The sequence below is a fragment of the Sinocyclocheilus grahami genome, unplaced genomic scaffold (genome assembly GCF_001515645.1).
Source record: "Sinocyclocheilus grahami isolate Dianchi unplaced genomic scaffold, SAMN03320097.WGS_v1.1 scaffold160.1, whole genome shotgun sequence".
In the NCBI taxonomy this organism is placed as follows: Eukaryota; Metazoa; Chordata; class Actinopteri; order Cypriniformes; family Cyprinidae; genus Sinocyclocheilus; species Sinocyclocheilus grahami.
The window spans coordinates 2,187,192-2,201,077 of NW_015505339.1; the positions used below are offsets into that span (position 1 = coordinate 2,187,192).

At 36.9% G+C, this 13,886-nt stretch overlaps 2 protein-coding genes across 2 annotated transcripts in view; both read left to right on the forward strand.

Annotated features, from left to right (window-relative positions):
* The window catches only part of LOC107592893 (tumor necrosis factor receptor superfamily member 1B-like), a 16,208-nt gene extending 11,432 nt beyond the window's left edge, over positions 1-4,776 (forward strand). The window contains exons 8-10 of the mRNA XM_016282468.1: positions 1,953-2,030; positions 2,211-2,245; positions 4,243-4,776. Of these exons, the coding sequence (XP_016137954.1) occupies positions 1,953-2,030; positions 2,211-2,245; positions 4,243-4,647 (518 nt within the window). The 3' untranslated portion in view covers positions 4,648-4,776. The remainder of the gene's footprint in view (positions 1-1,952; positions 2,031-2,210; positions 2,246-4,242) is intronic.
* Positions 4,777-9,029: 4,253 nt separating this feature from the next.
* The window catches only part of LOC107592894 (E3 ubiquitin-protein ligase TRIM62-like), a 56,475-nt gene continuing 51,618 nt past the window's right edge, over positions 9,030-13,886 (forward strand). The window contains exons 1-2 of the mRNA XM_016282469.1: positions 9,030-9,226; positions 10,347-10,860. Coding sequence (XP_016137955.1) covers positions 10,447-10,860 — 414 coding nt within the window. The 5' untranslated portion in view covers positions 9,030-9,226; positions 10,347-10,446. The remainder of the gene's footprint in view (positions 9,227-10,346; positions 10,861-13,886) is intronic.

Below are 13,886 nucleotides of genomic sequence, written 5' to 3' on the forward strand. Positions count from 1 at the left end.
ATATGCTTGGAGCATCACCATCGTGTGCAATGAAGCGACAGCCCGACCTGCTGCTGCTGCGTATGCCCTGGCATCCGAGCGAGATGTCAAGGAAGGGAGTCTTAGAGGACGTCTCACCCATAGAGAGATAGTTGACCAGCGTCTCTCTATAGGGGCATCTTCTCATAACCGCTTTTGTGCATCGCATCGATGTTGGCATAACTTGTTTGCTGGAATCGATGGATGCGTGAACAAAAATGGCCTCTTCCATTCCTTCTCAATCTTTATATGAAAAAACAGGAAGAAAGGAAGGCTCACCTGAGCTGGAGGGTTTATGGCCAGAAAAATAACGTTCATCGAGATATTTCGCGACGTCACTTCTTCACCCGCTTCACGGCAAGTAAAGCCTCGCCCAGGCGCGATCCATAATTTCCAAAAGCTCATCATATGCAGGGCAGGAGAATTGGGAAGGCTCAGCCTCAGCTTCTTTGCCCTCCTCAGCTATTTCCTGCTTTTGCTGGGCTGATCCCAGCAGAGCAATGGCCCCTGAATCAGACAATGTTAATGAAATAACATCATCCTCCAGCGGCTCACTCTCGTGCACAGCCGACTATCACGAAAGGGAAACCCCCCTTCAAACTCAACGACCAGATCCACCTGCGATCCCCACGAGCTCATTCCCTTCCGTGCCTCAGCAGCGGCGGGTCCTGGATCGCGGGAAGCAGATGGCTGACCCTCTTTCCTCGAAAAGAGAGACAAACGAGAGCGGAGCTTTTTTTTATTTCCCCTTGGAAAAAACGCTCGCAGTGCACGCCGATTGCCCCCTCGGAGACATCGCGTGCGTGCTCTTTGCCCAAACAAAACAACGCATAGATCGTGTGTGTGTCATCAGATGTTAAACAACGTCAACATGGATGCACACATCCTTAAATGCTTTGCTAGTGCTCGCCATAATGAGATAAATAGAGATCGCTCTTACCACAGAAATGCACGCTTCAAACAAAACAGTCAATGAAGACGAAGAAGAGAATGTGTAGCAGCTCCTGTCGCCAGCCAACGAGTTGGTGTTTTTTCAATGTATGCTTCAGACACGGGTCACGACGAGGCGTTCCCCATAGCGACCCCTAGAGGACGCAGTTCGAAGTTCCCATGAAAGGGAACAATAATGTACAGTATGTGGAAAATATGTTTTTTGAAACTTAAACCGCATATACACATTTAATTACACCAAATACACAAATAATGTTCTTTTTAGCAGCATCATATGACCCCTTTAATGTTCATATATGACATTTTTAAAACATTTTAAAAAGTTGAAGTTTTGACTTTTTAGAGAACATTCAGAAATAACATTTTCATAACTCACTGGGAATGTTCTTAGAACATATTTTTGTTAGCTGGATTTATATAATTCGCAATGCTTCATTCGCAAAGAGTCGTTTTAGCGCAATTTGCAGTTCCCCAATTACTGGAAATTTCTCTGCACAATGAGGAAGATGTAGTTTTTCATCTGGAATTCTGCTGATAAACATGATTATTTAAAAAACGCAGGCTGATGGCTTCAGCAACAGCATATGCCATTGTAGCTCACAGCAGGTCTTTTTTTTTTAAGATTTGTGAGTTATCGTTAAAAAAGCATTTCCCTTCTGGAGAAAATTTGACTTTTATTTTTCTAGAACCAGACTATTGCACTCTATGAGTGATAGTATTTAAATTGTACTTCATGGAGGTGCTTTAAAGAATAGTATAATAGTACCATATTCATAAAACATGGTACTTTTGTAAGTGAACCATTAATCAATGTTATGAGTTTGTTATTTATATATCTGCCAACGAGTGACTTTTTGATGCTTTTCTTGTTCATTACTTGAATTTTTCACATTTCCTTCCTCCCTTGCTATCACTGTTGACCTTTCATTGTTCTTCAACTGGGTTTTCTTCTCTGATTCTGTCTTTTTCTCTGTGCTCTCCAGTCATTGTGGTGTGCGTGCTGGTTTTGCTGACATTGGCAGTGACGGTGATTATCGCTTGCAAGTTACGAAAGAGGAAAGGTACTGTAGGCATTTTCATTTAAATTTTAACAGACTGAGATCAGAAAAATGATTTCGGTTGCTGAGTTAAATGTTATCAGCACTTTAGATTCAGATTAGCTGCTCTTGTAATCAGCATCATTAATTATGCGAAATGATCACCTTAGTCACCAAAGTCTTTTCACTTTGTTCCTCCAGCAGGTTTACAAAAGTTTCCGATCACAGATGCCAACAAGGTACGCTTTCAAGTTCGTATTGCATATTATGTACAAAGCAATTATTTTGGTGCTGCTTTATCAAACAAGTTGCATTGAAAAAGCAAACCACTATTAAAGAAGGTGATTTTTATTGTTAATTTAATTCAGTGTAGCATACTGCTCTTACTATTTCTGCCATATAAAGATATAGCAAGAGTACATCTCATTTTCTTCCATTTAAAGAAATCGCATACTACTATTTTTTTTCTGCCATGCAAAAATATACATTGCGTGCATAATTGTTAGGCAAGTTGATATTCTTAAAAAAAATTTCCAAGCACTTTTTACCAATTCCAAACCACATCAATCTTAATAACTACTATTAATTTTGTATATAATCATTTATAAGTGATATATAGTGAAAAACGCCTTATATTCAGGTGTGCATAGTTATTGAGCATGCATGTTGCTAAAAAGGAGAGATTCAACACACTGAAAAGTCACTAATTATTAAATGCCCATGAGAAGGATGAAATACTATAGAAATTGCGGTCACACTTTATTTTAATGTCCAATTCTCGCTATTAACAAACTAACTATTAACTATGACTTTTGCCTCAATAAACTCCTAATCTGCTGCTCATTAATAGTTAGTAGTTGTTAAGTTTAGGTATTGGGTAGGGTTAGGGATGTAGAATGTGGTCATGCAGAATATGTGCTATATAAGCACTAATAAACGGCCAATATGTTAATAATAATAATAAGCATGCTAATAAGCAACAGTGAGAATTGGTCCCTATACTAAAGTGTTACCAAAATTGCAAAATTAAGGTGTGACTGTTGGACAAGAAATTGCTCCTTGGGGCAGCAGGGTCACAAAAAAAAGATATTAACTGCTAAAGATTTAAAGAAGTAAGGTGAAGAATTAAACAATCAGGAACCTTTTAATCTCCAGTAGCACCGTTTTCCAGAACGGATGACCTGGAGTCTCCTGAAGTAAGCTGAAGTGTCTTGAAGTACATGAAGACTGATTTGTAAGGAAGGACAGATTGAGGTTGAGAGTGACTCTTGAGGTACCAGCACCAGTTCAAGTCAGACAACAGAGGCGGTGGCGAGGAAGTCATGGTGTGATCTGCTACTAACAATGAGCATGATGGACCTGGACTTAAAATGAACTCCCAAAACTTACTGAAAAATTCTGGAAGATGAATTCTTGTGATAAACAGTGATATAAGAGGAAGTAGTGCTGGTCCCCCAGGAGTCCCTCTCAACCTCTTCTGTACTTCACAACACTTCATCTTGTGATTCTTATGAAGCGGGGCTCATGTTTCAGGATTCCTTTAGCAAAGTCTCTGAGAACCTGACACCTTGTACTTATAGAGACTCCTTATAGAGAATTCTTCACCTTTATTTTTGACTTTTTAGTGTGTTAGATCTCTTTTTGGCCCATGTGAATATAAGGCATCTTTCAGCAAAATTAAAAGATGTGGTTTGGAATTGATAAAAAAAAATATGATCAACTTGCCTAATAATTATGCATGCACAGTAGTTGTTTTCTTCCATAGAAAGGAATAGCATACTAGCATACTACTCTTACTATTTCTGCTAAATATAGATACATATCTTGTTTTCTTTCATAGACAGAAATAGCATACTACTCCTACTATAAAGATGTATTAAGAGTGTAATTCTTATTTTCTTCCATTTAAAGGAATAGCAAACTAGCATACTACTCTTACTATTTCAGCTTTTTTGTTTTTATTTCAGAAAAGGTAGTATGCTATTCAAAATCTGTCTTCTCTGTATATTGTACAACAACAAATCCTTCAAACATTACTAATTTGTCACATGACCTCATTTCCACATTGCATATTTTACTCAGAGTGTCATGCATTTATCACCTAAGAACTAAATGCGGTTGTTTTGCATTAGTCTAATCAAATAATGTGGAAAAAAGATTGAATGGCATATCAAATTAAGCACATTGCATTTTGGGATACTCATTTCATCGCTTTCCCATCTCTTGTTCTCTTCAGCTGGAGCAAGATGCCTCCGAGAGCGGCACACCTGATTATCAGCGCCTGTTACCCGTCGACAGGTGCCAGAAGGAGCCGTCCATGACTTCATCGGACAGCCAGAGTCAGCCAGACTCAAGTCACAGCAGCGCTGATTGGATGGAGCGCACCAGTCAAGAGGAGTCCATGCCGGAGCAGCCGTCTGTCTCCAGCCCCATGGTCAATCTCAGCATCACGGCCACCTTCAACTGCCAGCTGAACCCGACGACAGCGTCCTGCTCCATCCCTCTCAACACATCCGCACGGACACCCCATGTTGAAGCTCCGGTGCCGCTTTCTCAAGAAGAGGTCTGTATATCCTGCCAGCAAGAGGACGGCAAAGAAGCTCTGCAGTCAGTGCAGGAGAGCGACCCGTGTGCCTTCTGATTGCACTGATCAAATGTATACGTATAGAGAAATGCACTTGCGAGTTCCTAAATGCAATGTAATGTTAAACAGATAAAAAAAAGACATGTATTGCATTATTTAATTTTTTTTTAATCACCTTAAAATAAAAATTGCTGGGTCTCGGGCCATCCAAGATGTAGATCAGTTTGTTTGAAATGTGGCATTACATCACTTGATCACCAATGGATGCTCTGCAGTGAATGGGTGCCTTCAGAATGAGAGTCCAAACAGCTGCAAAAAACATCACAATAATCCACACGACTTCAGTCCATCAATAAACATCTTGTGACGTCAAAAGCTGTGAAACAAACCCATCATGAAGACGTTTTTAACTTCAAACTGCCACTTCCAGCTAAAATATGAGTCCTCTATTCATAATACTGCTTTCTCCAGTGAAAATGTCGCCTCGTCTGAATCAGGAGAGAAATATGCACTGATCACAGTTCTGAACAAATATGTTAGTGGATTTTAATGTGAGAGGACAACAGGGGATGGACTTTTTCACTGGAGGAAGTGTTGTTAGGAATTATGGATGGACTAATATTTTGGATCCATTGGTGAGCCAATGATGTAATGATAATTTTTTTCAAATGTGGCCCAATGAAAAACAAACTCGTCTGTATCTTTAATGGCCTGAGGATGAATTCATTTTCAGCAAGCTTTCATTTTTGGGTGAACTATTCTTTTAATATGCAAGTCTGACATGTAAAATAGATTGATGTGTAAGCTCACCTATTACTAAAGCGCTAATTGGTGTTTTTCTCCGTCCGATGCTTGTATCTGAAGAGCAGGGTGGTTGAAGGCAGATTTAGTTTTGTTTCGAGTAAATTGCACTTGCACATAATTGCTGGCACCCCTAAAAAAGTAATAATTTGCATTAGATTTTATGCCAAAAGTCTATTGCCCAAAACTAAGTAGGTTAAGTTGACAATACTGATAATTTAACATCCCAAATATTGGCCCTATTGACATATTGGTCGACCACTAGTGCAAATTCTTTTTTATTAGTGAAGTTTCATTGTAAAGTGTTATGATTACTATCTCTCTTCAGTAATTGTCATTGACATTTGATAAGGAAAACGTTTTTACACCTCCCTGGAGAGACTAAATCAATGATATTTCTATATATATATACTGTAGATATATGAAGCTAACGCCACCCAGTGGTTGATAATTTCTCTACCTGCCTTATTTCCAAGGTGTTCTACTGTCATACTGTTTATATTTTGTCATATCATTTATAGACTCACTGAATGTGTTTTGTGGGATTATGTGAGATGAATGAAAAATGAGTACAGCCTTCTATTACAGCACAGGTTGTCCAACACTTTTAGATGTTATATATCCAAACATTTCTTCTATATTATATCTGAAGATTTTACAATGGAGAACCAACATGTTGTATATATTGCATTGCCAAGTATATTGTCAAATGTTATGGCAGGCTATGTATATACTTATTTTTAGTTTTTTTTTTTTTTAAACAATGGTTTTCAACTTGTAAATGAATGTTTTTTTGTACATTTTTTGTATATGCACTTTTATAAAGCACAGTACTATTCACAATTGTCTATTACTTTTTTATTATTATAGCTATTATTTTAGCATTGCATCACTCTTTTCTTTTTTAATAAATCTGCAAAAATGTCAACAATTCTGTGTTATGTGTGTGTGTGTGTATGTATCTATATGTATAATTATTTATTCTAAAAATTATATATAAAATAAATATTTTTTTATTTTGTGTAAATCCATTTTTACACAGTTTTCCTCAGTTTAGTGTGTCATTTCCATCACAGAATAAATGATAAATTGCGATGTGACATTAAAAATTACTTGGGATGGTTTCAGAAAAAAATCCACTGTTGGACACTGTGAGTGGACAGCTTAAATAAACTAGCGCATAAGTTTATTTTCTAACAGAGCCAACAATGCATACCGAAACCCTATAGGTGCTTGGCAGTGAGTCATTTCAGAAAGTTGCGTTCTCCATTCCAATCCATCCCTGTTGTGAAAGCACAGCAATGTGATAAAAGCTCAAGTGTTATGATTATGAGTAAGCAAACAGCAGAGATAGCATTCTGTTTGTGGGAAATGGCTTGTTTGCGCTGCACACTGTGACAGGAAATCCTGACATCAGGTTGAGGTAGGGAAGCAAACCAACGGTCTACACATTAAAGCACACCGCTTCTCCAATGCGATGTATGCAAGCTATGAATGAATTCTAATAGTATCTTTGTTGCACGGTTTCATAATGAACGCATGGTGTGTTGCACATATTGCTTGCTCTGCAACTGTGAGATGCAAACAATGAACATGAACCACAGAACCTCAAGATTTTTCACACACCGAAACTACACAAATAAACAAGGCCTAGTGTTGATGAATGTGTCCGACAACTGCAGGAAACGTATGAATCAGCCGTTCTTCTTGTAAAGTGCATGGGGACAGGTGTAGAAGACATCCTTATTTATTTTTGCTTTGTTAAATGTGTTTTGGCACAAGTCAAACCACGAGCACCAGAATAACTCAGCAAAAAGGTTTGGTGGTCAAAGGTCAGGTTCTAAAGTGAGACGTGAGGCGGTGTCGGGAAATGTGGGTGCATGAGCAAAGCAATGCATTTTTTTGAAAGCACTTTGACAATAATAAGGACAGTAATTCAGTCATGCAGCTGACCAGTGATGCACCAGATGGTTTAGAGCAAAACTTGTTCTGCTGACCTGCGGCCTTCATAAGTAGGAAGAATATGAAAGTTAGAAAAACACCTTTATTAAAAAAAAATATATATATATATATATATATTATAAGTCTAGTTTAGGGCTATTTTTTTTCTTTGCATCGTGATTCTCATCAATATAATATTGAAAAAAACAATTAAAACCAGTACAAATTCTACCATGATGTATAAATACATTAGCATTAATTGCAGTAATTGTCTTTTAATATAATTTTTTTCTCCCCCCTATGTTTATTTTTATTTTAGAATATTGCTATCATATGATATGTTACATAATATTACAAACCCGATTCCAAAAAAGTTGTGACAAGGCCATGTTTACCACTGTGTGGCATCCCCTCCCTAATAAGTTGCAAATTGGTCCTCTAACTGTTCCTTATATGTATATTTAACTTTTCCGGCCTCTTATTGCTACCTGTCCCAACTTTTTTGGAATGTGTAGCTCTCATGAAATCCAAAATGAGCCAATATTTGGCATGACATTTCAAAATGTCTCACTTTCAACATTTGATATGTTATCTATATTCTATTGTGAATAAAATATAAGTTTATGAGATTTGTCAATTATTCCATTCCTTTTTTACTCACAATTTGTACAGTGTCCCAACGTTTTTGGAATTGGGTTTGTATATATCTAATTAATAAATAATTATTATGCATGGAGGGCCAAATTACTCAAAATTAAATCATTAAATAAATGTTGAAATATATAAATAAATCGTTAAATACATAATTAAATGCATAAATGCATAAAAATAAATACTCATACATTGATTGATTGATTCATTCATTTATGCATTTACTTATGCATTTAATGATATAATTATGCATTTAACAACTTATTTACATATTTCAACATTTATTTAATGATTTAGTTTTGAGTAATGTAATTGAGTTCATAGTTAATTATAATTTTCTTTATTAATAATGATTTATTATTTTAAATTAAATATTACACTATGTAATAAACCAATGAAAAAATGAAAAAGAAATACAAAATGTAAATATACAAAATATTTATAGTTAATAATTATTATTACCTATAATAATATAATAACTATAATAATATACAGCTAGTGGGCTCGTGTATGTGTATTATATAATTTATTAATATAATATTTATAATATAATTCCATCGAAGCCTGAACAAAAGCTGACAATATGCATTGCAGATTAAGAACACCATAAACTAAATCAAAACATGCTGATTCTTTCTGATCATTGATTTGTCTATACTTTATAATTATGTTAAAAGTAATACTTTAAATGTTATAATTATTTTGAGATGTTTTCTTTCATTTAAACAATTTACTCGTCTACTGAACTCACATTTCGCGTCGACCTACAAACACACGCCAGCAGAGTGCGAGCAATCACTCTGATATTATCATCTGCTCATTACTGCCCATGATGAGGCAGCCAGGGCTGTACCATCACAGCCGCGGGAGGGGTTCACCCTCACCCGTGTAAACATGTCTTATATCTTTCACGAATCCAGCCCAGATGACAAACGCAAATGAAAGGTGTGTACTTTACTTCATTCCTTTACAGCACGAGTCAAAGTCCCGAGAGAGCTGTCTTATCTTGCCATCTGTTTGTGTGTGTGTGTGTGTGTCCCCTGTAGAGTTGGTTCGCCCCGTTGCTGTGCGCCTCTGGATCGAGAGTAGAGCAGTGCGATTGAGAGGAGCTGCGCGCGTGCGGTCGCTCTTCAGCTTTGAACAATCTGACCTGATGAAAATGTTTCAGTAAAACCACGACCTGCTCTTTCAATTATGTGACAGTCGGCTGTTTCCACTGTACACCGCGTCTGGACCGCTTAGGGTAAGTGAAAGAAGCGAGAATGTCCGTTTTCGGAGAGGACCAAACAGATAGGAAATCTGTTTACACATCCTGCTAGCTGGCTAATTATTTAGCAGCCGGCTTGGATAAACAGTCAAAAGAAAACAATGGAAAAAGGGAAGAGAAATTATTTAAAAAGCTGTTTTTTTTAAACAAAGCAGTGATATTTATAACTTTTCTGCAATTGCCATGGTGTACAGGAGCTTTCTGTGTAAACCGCTGATTTAAATGGACTAAGATCCAGTTAAGTTAAGTGGAAGTCTATGGTGACAGTATTTATAACCTAATTTAGCAATTCAAATCAATTCAGATTTGTTATATTGAATTCAGTGGATGTCTACGGTGACTGAGTGGCAGCGTGTATAAATTGAACGATTTTATAATGTTTTGAATTAGTAAGTAGCGAGGGAATATAATGTTGAATGATTTCTGATTTTTAAATACATTAAGTTCTTTTTTTAAATGTTTTTGCACGATTATGGATGCCCAAACCTATGATAAAATAGATAAAAATTAAAAAATCAAATAAACAAATACATATAATAATAATAGGAAAATATAAATAAAGAATAAAAATAGGAAAAGGTATTGCAAAATAGATTATTTAAACATTATTTGTATAAAGACATTTAATCGTTCATTCATTAATTCAAAGCAAGGTTGGGTCTCCATTCATTTGATTCTTTTAATTTGATTCATTTGATTGATAGTTGAGTCGGTTGTGACTGCATGACATCTGTATAAAATTCTTTTAGAAATGAATGTCTTTAATTAGCCAGGGAGTATCCTTTAACAGTCTTAAATGAAAATGTCATTATTTTTTAACGGGCTCGATAAGGTACTATTTAATCTTGCGGAATGAGTCCAGTAAGTAATCAGATTTCAGACCGTTCTCTTTTTAATTAAGGAGTATCGACATTTTCTTGTCTACTTTCAATCAGCTTTATCTGCATTTGCTCATCAATTCATGATCATTTAGGACAAAGTCCGTGTCTAAAGTCTTTTATACCTGATAATCCGAGAGTCTAATATCAAACTTATCAAAGTATGCCTGTTGCAGAACCATCTTTACAGTGTCTGTCTGTCTTACGCTCTTTTTCAGGAATCAGTCGAGGAACATTTTCAAGCCTCAAAGAGCCCAGCTGATTGAGAGACTCGTGCGTCCTGCTTACCTGCACAGTGCATGACCGACCCCTCCGTAGATGCAAATGGCTTGCTGTCTGAAGGACGAGCTCTTGTGTTCCATTTGTCTGAGCATTTATCAAGACCCTGTCAGTTTCGGCTGCGAGCACTACTTCTGCCGTAAGTGCATCACTGAGCACTGGAGCAGACAGGAGCATCACGGGGCGCGAGACTGCCCGGAGTGCAGGAGGACCTTCACGGATCCCCTTCTGTCCCCGAGCCTGAAGCTCTCCAACATCGTGGAGAGGTATGCCGCTTTCCCTCTGGACGCCATCCTGAACGCCCAGAGGAACTCGTACCCGTGCAAGGACCATGAAAAGGTCAAGCTCTTCTGCTTAAGTGACAAGAGCTTGGTGTGCTTCTTCTGTGATGAGCCTGCCTTACACGAACAGCACCAAGTCACCACCGTTGACGAGGCTTATGAGGAAATACAGGTCTGTTTGTTTGGGGTTATGTATGTCGCGAAAGCTCTTACTGTTTCCATTGGCATATTATGTGATGATAATCTCACATGTTTTACAGTTCTTTTTTTTTACGGGTTGTGTTCCAGGGCTCAAGGAAGGTCAGTTCTTAGCAGTAATTACAATAACTTAAGGGTGACATAATGTGAATGATTTAGAATCTGAAAATGTAGCTGTTGTCATTGGGAGGGTTTCTGATTACCATGATCAAGAATGAGGTGTGGATTTAGTGTCCCACATTGCATTTATTTACAATTGACGTAGATCAGTCTTTTGTTCACGAGTCTCATTACCATTTTCATAAACCTCAGAATGCCAACGGTTTAACACGGTTTGTTTTTCTGTTCAGTTTATCTGGTTCAGTAGATGAGCTTGTACTCTATAGTGTCTCTTTCTTCATCTCCGCTTGGAGATGCATGGGGAAATTAGTGCAGAAATATGCTTTCATGAGTTCATTCTAGATCTGTTTAGGTTTTACTTTTATTATTGGCAGAAGCCTGTAATAATATCTGTGTTTGTTTAATCCAAACAGCTGTTCCGGAGAGATATTAATGAAGCGCGTCCCAGTTATTTACCTTAAGAGCTTGGAAATGGTGTTGAAAATGTACTTTTCCCCCTCACTGTACTACTTTTATAATGATTCAGTTTTGCATTTAGGTTGTTCGAGAGCATTCAGGGCTTTGTTGTTTGTCTCAAATGCTTTTCATGTAACTTATTTAGTCGAGGCAGGCCTCTTTGTTAGGTCCTCTTTATTCACAGTACTTCCTGGTCTTTACAACCAGTCATCGCACGCCGGTCTGTAAATACTGTTCTATAAAAATGACCATGGCTTTGAAAACCGTTGGTTGTAGACTGCAAGAATAAGTCAGCTTCTTTCTACATTTTACAGTTTATCTGGTGTGCGCAAATGCAAGCTCACTCTTTGAAGCTTAATTTATCATACTTGTTCAAGGATGTCCATTTTTGTTTATTCGTGTTTTTTTAAATATTAGTGTTTTGATTAAAGTATACGACCAATGGACATGTACAAAGCTGGACATTTGTGCATTTCACAAATATTACACAAGCATCACAAGCTTACCCCCCTTATCTGTTCAGTGCATAACCCTTTTCAACTTGAGAGTATATATGTGTGTATATATGTATGTAATATTTTTATATTCTGAATGTAAGTCATAACTTGCTGTCATGTGTAACTTGAAGCAGGAATAATTTAAGTACTTAAAGTTCATATGACATGTCGGTAAAGATGCATGTTTATTTTTTGCTGTATTGAATGATATTTTAATTTAATTCTAAAACATAACAACTTGTACAATTAAGGGTTCAATTCGATTTTTACATTTATCTTAAACATTTATAGTGACGTTGATGTGAGGCTCTACAGACATTTTTTTTTGTTAATACATTAAATAATGGATGCAATGGAATAGATGGACTCGCAATACCAAGTTAATTTTGTGGCTTTTGCCAGAAATAGACCCGTCTTTTATCGTAATGGACTTTATAGTTTGGCATATTGGCCATTCAGCGCGTCTGTCTGAGGTCTGATAACACATTAGAGGTGGCTAAAAGTGACACTTATGTTTAGTGTGGCTTGGCCTTATCTGTAGGACTTCTTTATAGTCTGGAAGTGAGTAAGTACTTGAGAAACGGATAGGAAACTGCAGTAACACAGATGCAATTAAGACAATCAAGCCTAAGTGAAGTGTTTGAGTGGAACAGCTTTATACACAACCTGACTTTAACTTTAGAACAGGAACATAAGGTGACATCATAATGTTGCTTGTTTGTAATAACTGTAAACCATGCTAAAGTACGAGTCCTCTATCCGTAATGTTGCTTTCTCAAGTGAAAAACTTGTCTAGTCTGAATGTTTGAGGCTAAAAACGTCTTGATTTGATTCTTACAAACTTGCTGCTTTTCACTTAAAACATTAATCAAATGACTGGAGTGGTGTGGATTATTGTGATGTTTTTATCTGCTGTTTGGACTCTCATTCTGACGGCACCCATTCACTGCAGAGGATCCATTGGTGAGCAAATGATGCAATGCTACATTTCTCCATATCAATTCCCATGAAGTAACAAACCTGTATCTTCTTGGATGGCTTGAGGGTGATTCATTTTTGGACAAACCGTTCCTGCTGTTTTAATTATTTCCATGCATGTTTTAAATCATAACCATCATTTATGGTCAAACTGAGTTCTTCAGAGACCTTCACCTTTTGTAGTCAGCAGAGCAGAAGGGTTAAACACTTTTAAACGCTTGTTGGGGAATTAATAGGAGCAACATGCTGCAGTTGTCAGACAATTAGCAGCGGCCTCCTTCGAGACACTCTCCAGGGACAGACTTTATTCAGTTCCACATCTTTTGAGATGCACACACACCGAGGGACACATTTTAAAATGGCTCAGAGATACACATTGAAAGCCTCCGTCAAACACAAATACTCCTCATGAGAAACTGCATACTCGCTAATGCCAAGTGTATACTTTATACACACGTTTTTCTGCAATTTACTCCAACACCACAAAGAGCAAATTGCTAGGGAATTCCTGGGCAGCTCTTGGGTGCAAATGAAACTGTTTATCCTCAACAAAGCCCTTTGGCTAAATGAGGTAATGTGTTGGAGTGTTGGATGGGGTTTCATAAGATGTGGCATTACATGGGAATCAATAAAGCACTCGTAAGGTTTGTTCTCTTAGCACTAACATGAGAAAAGTGTAGCTGAGGGAAAAAATCTGCAGTTACACTAACTTTTATTTTGTGATAAATTATGCATTTTGAATTAATGTGTATATCATAAGCAGTGTCTGATGTTTATTTTCTGTTTTTTCAGATACATATTTTACTGACTTACATAATACTGATTGTGCACATTAGTCATTGGTTTTGAAAATTGACTGAACTTGGTTTGTTTTCACATTGATGAATTATATATATATATATATATATATATATATATATATATATATATATATATATATATATATATT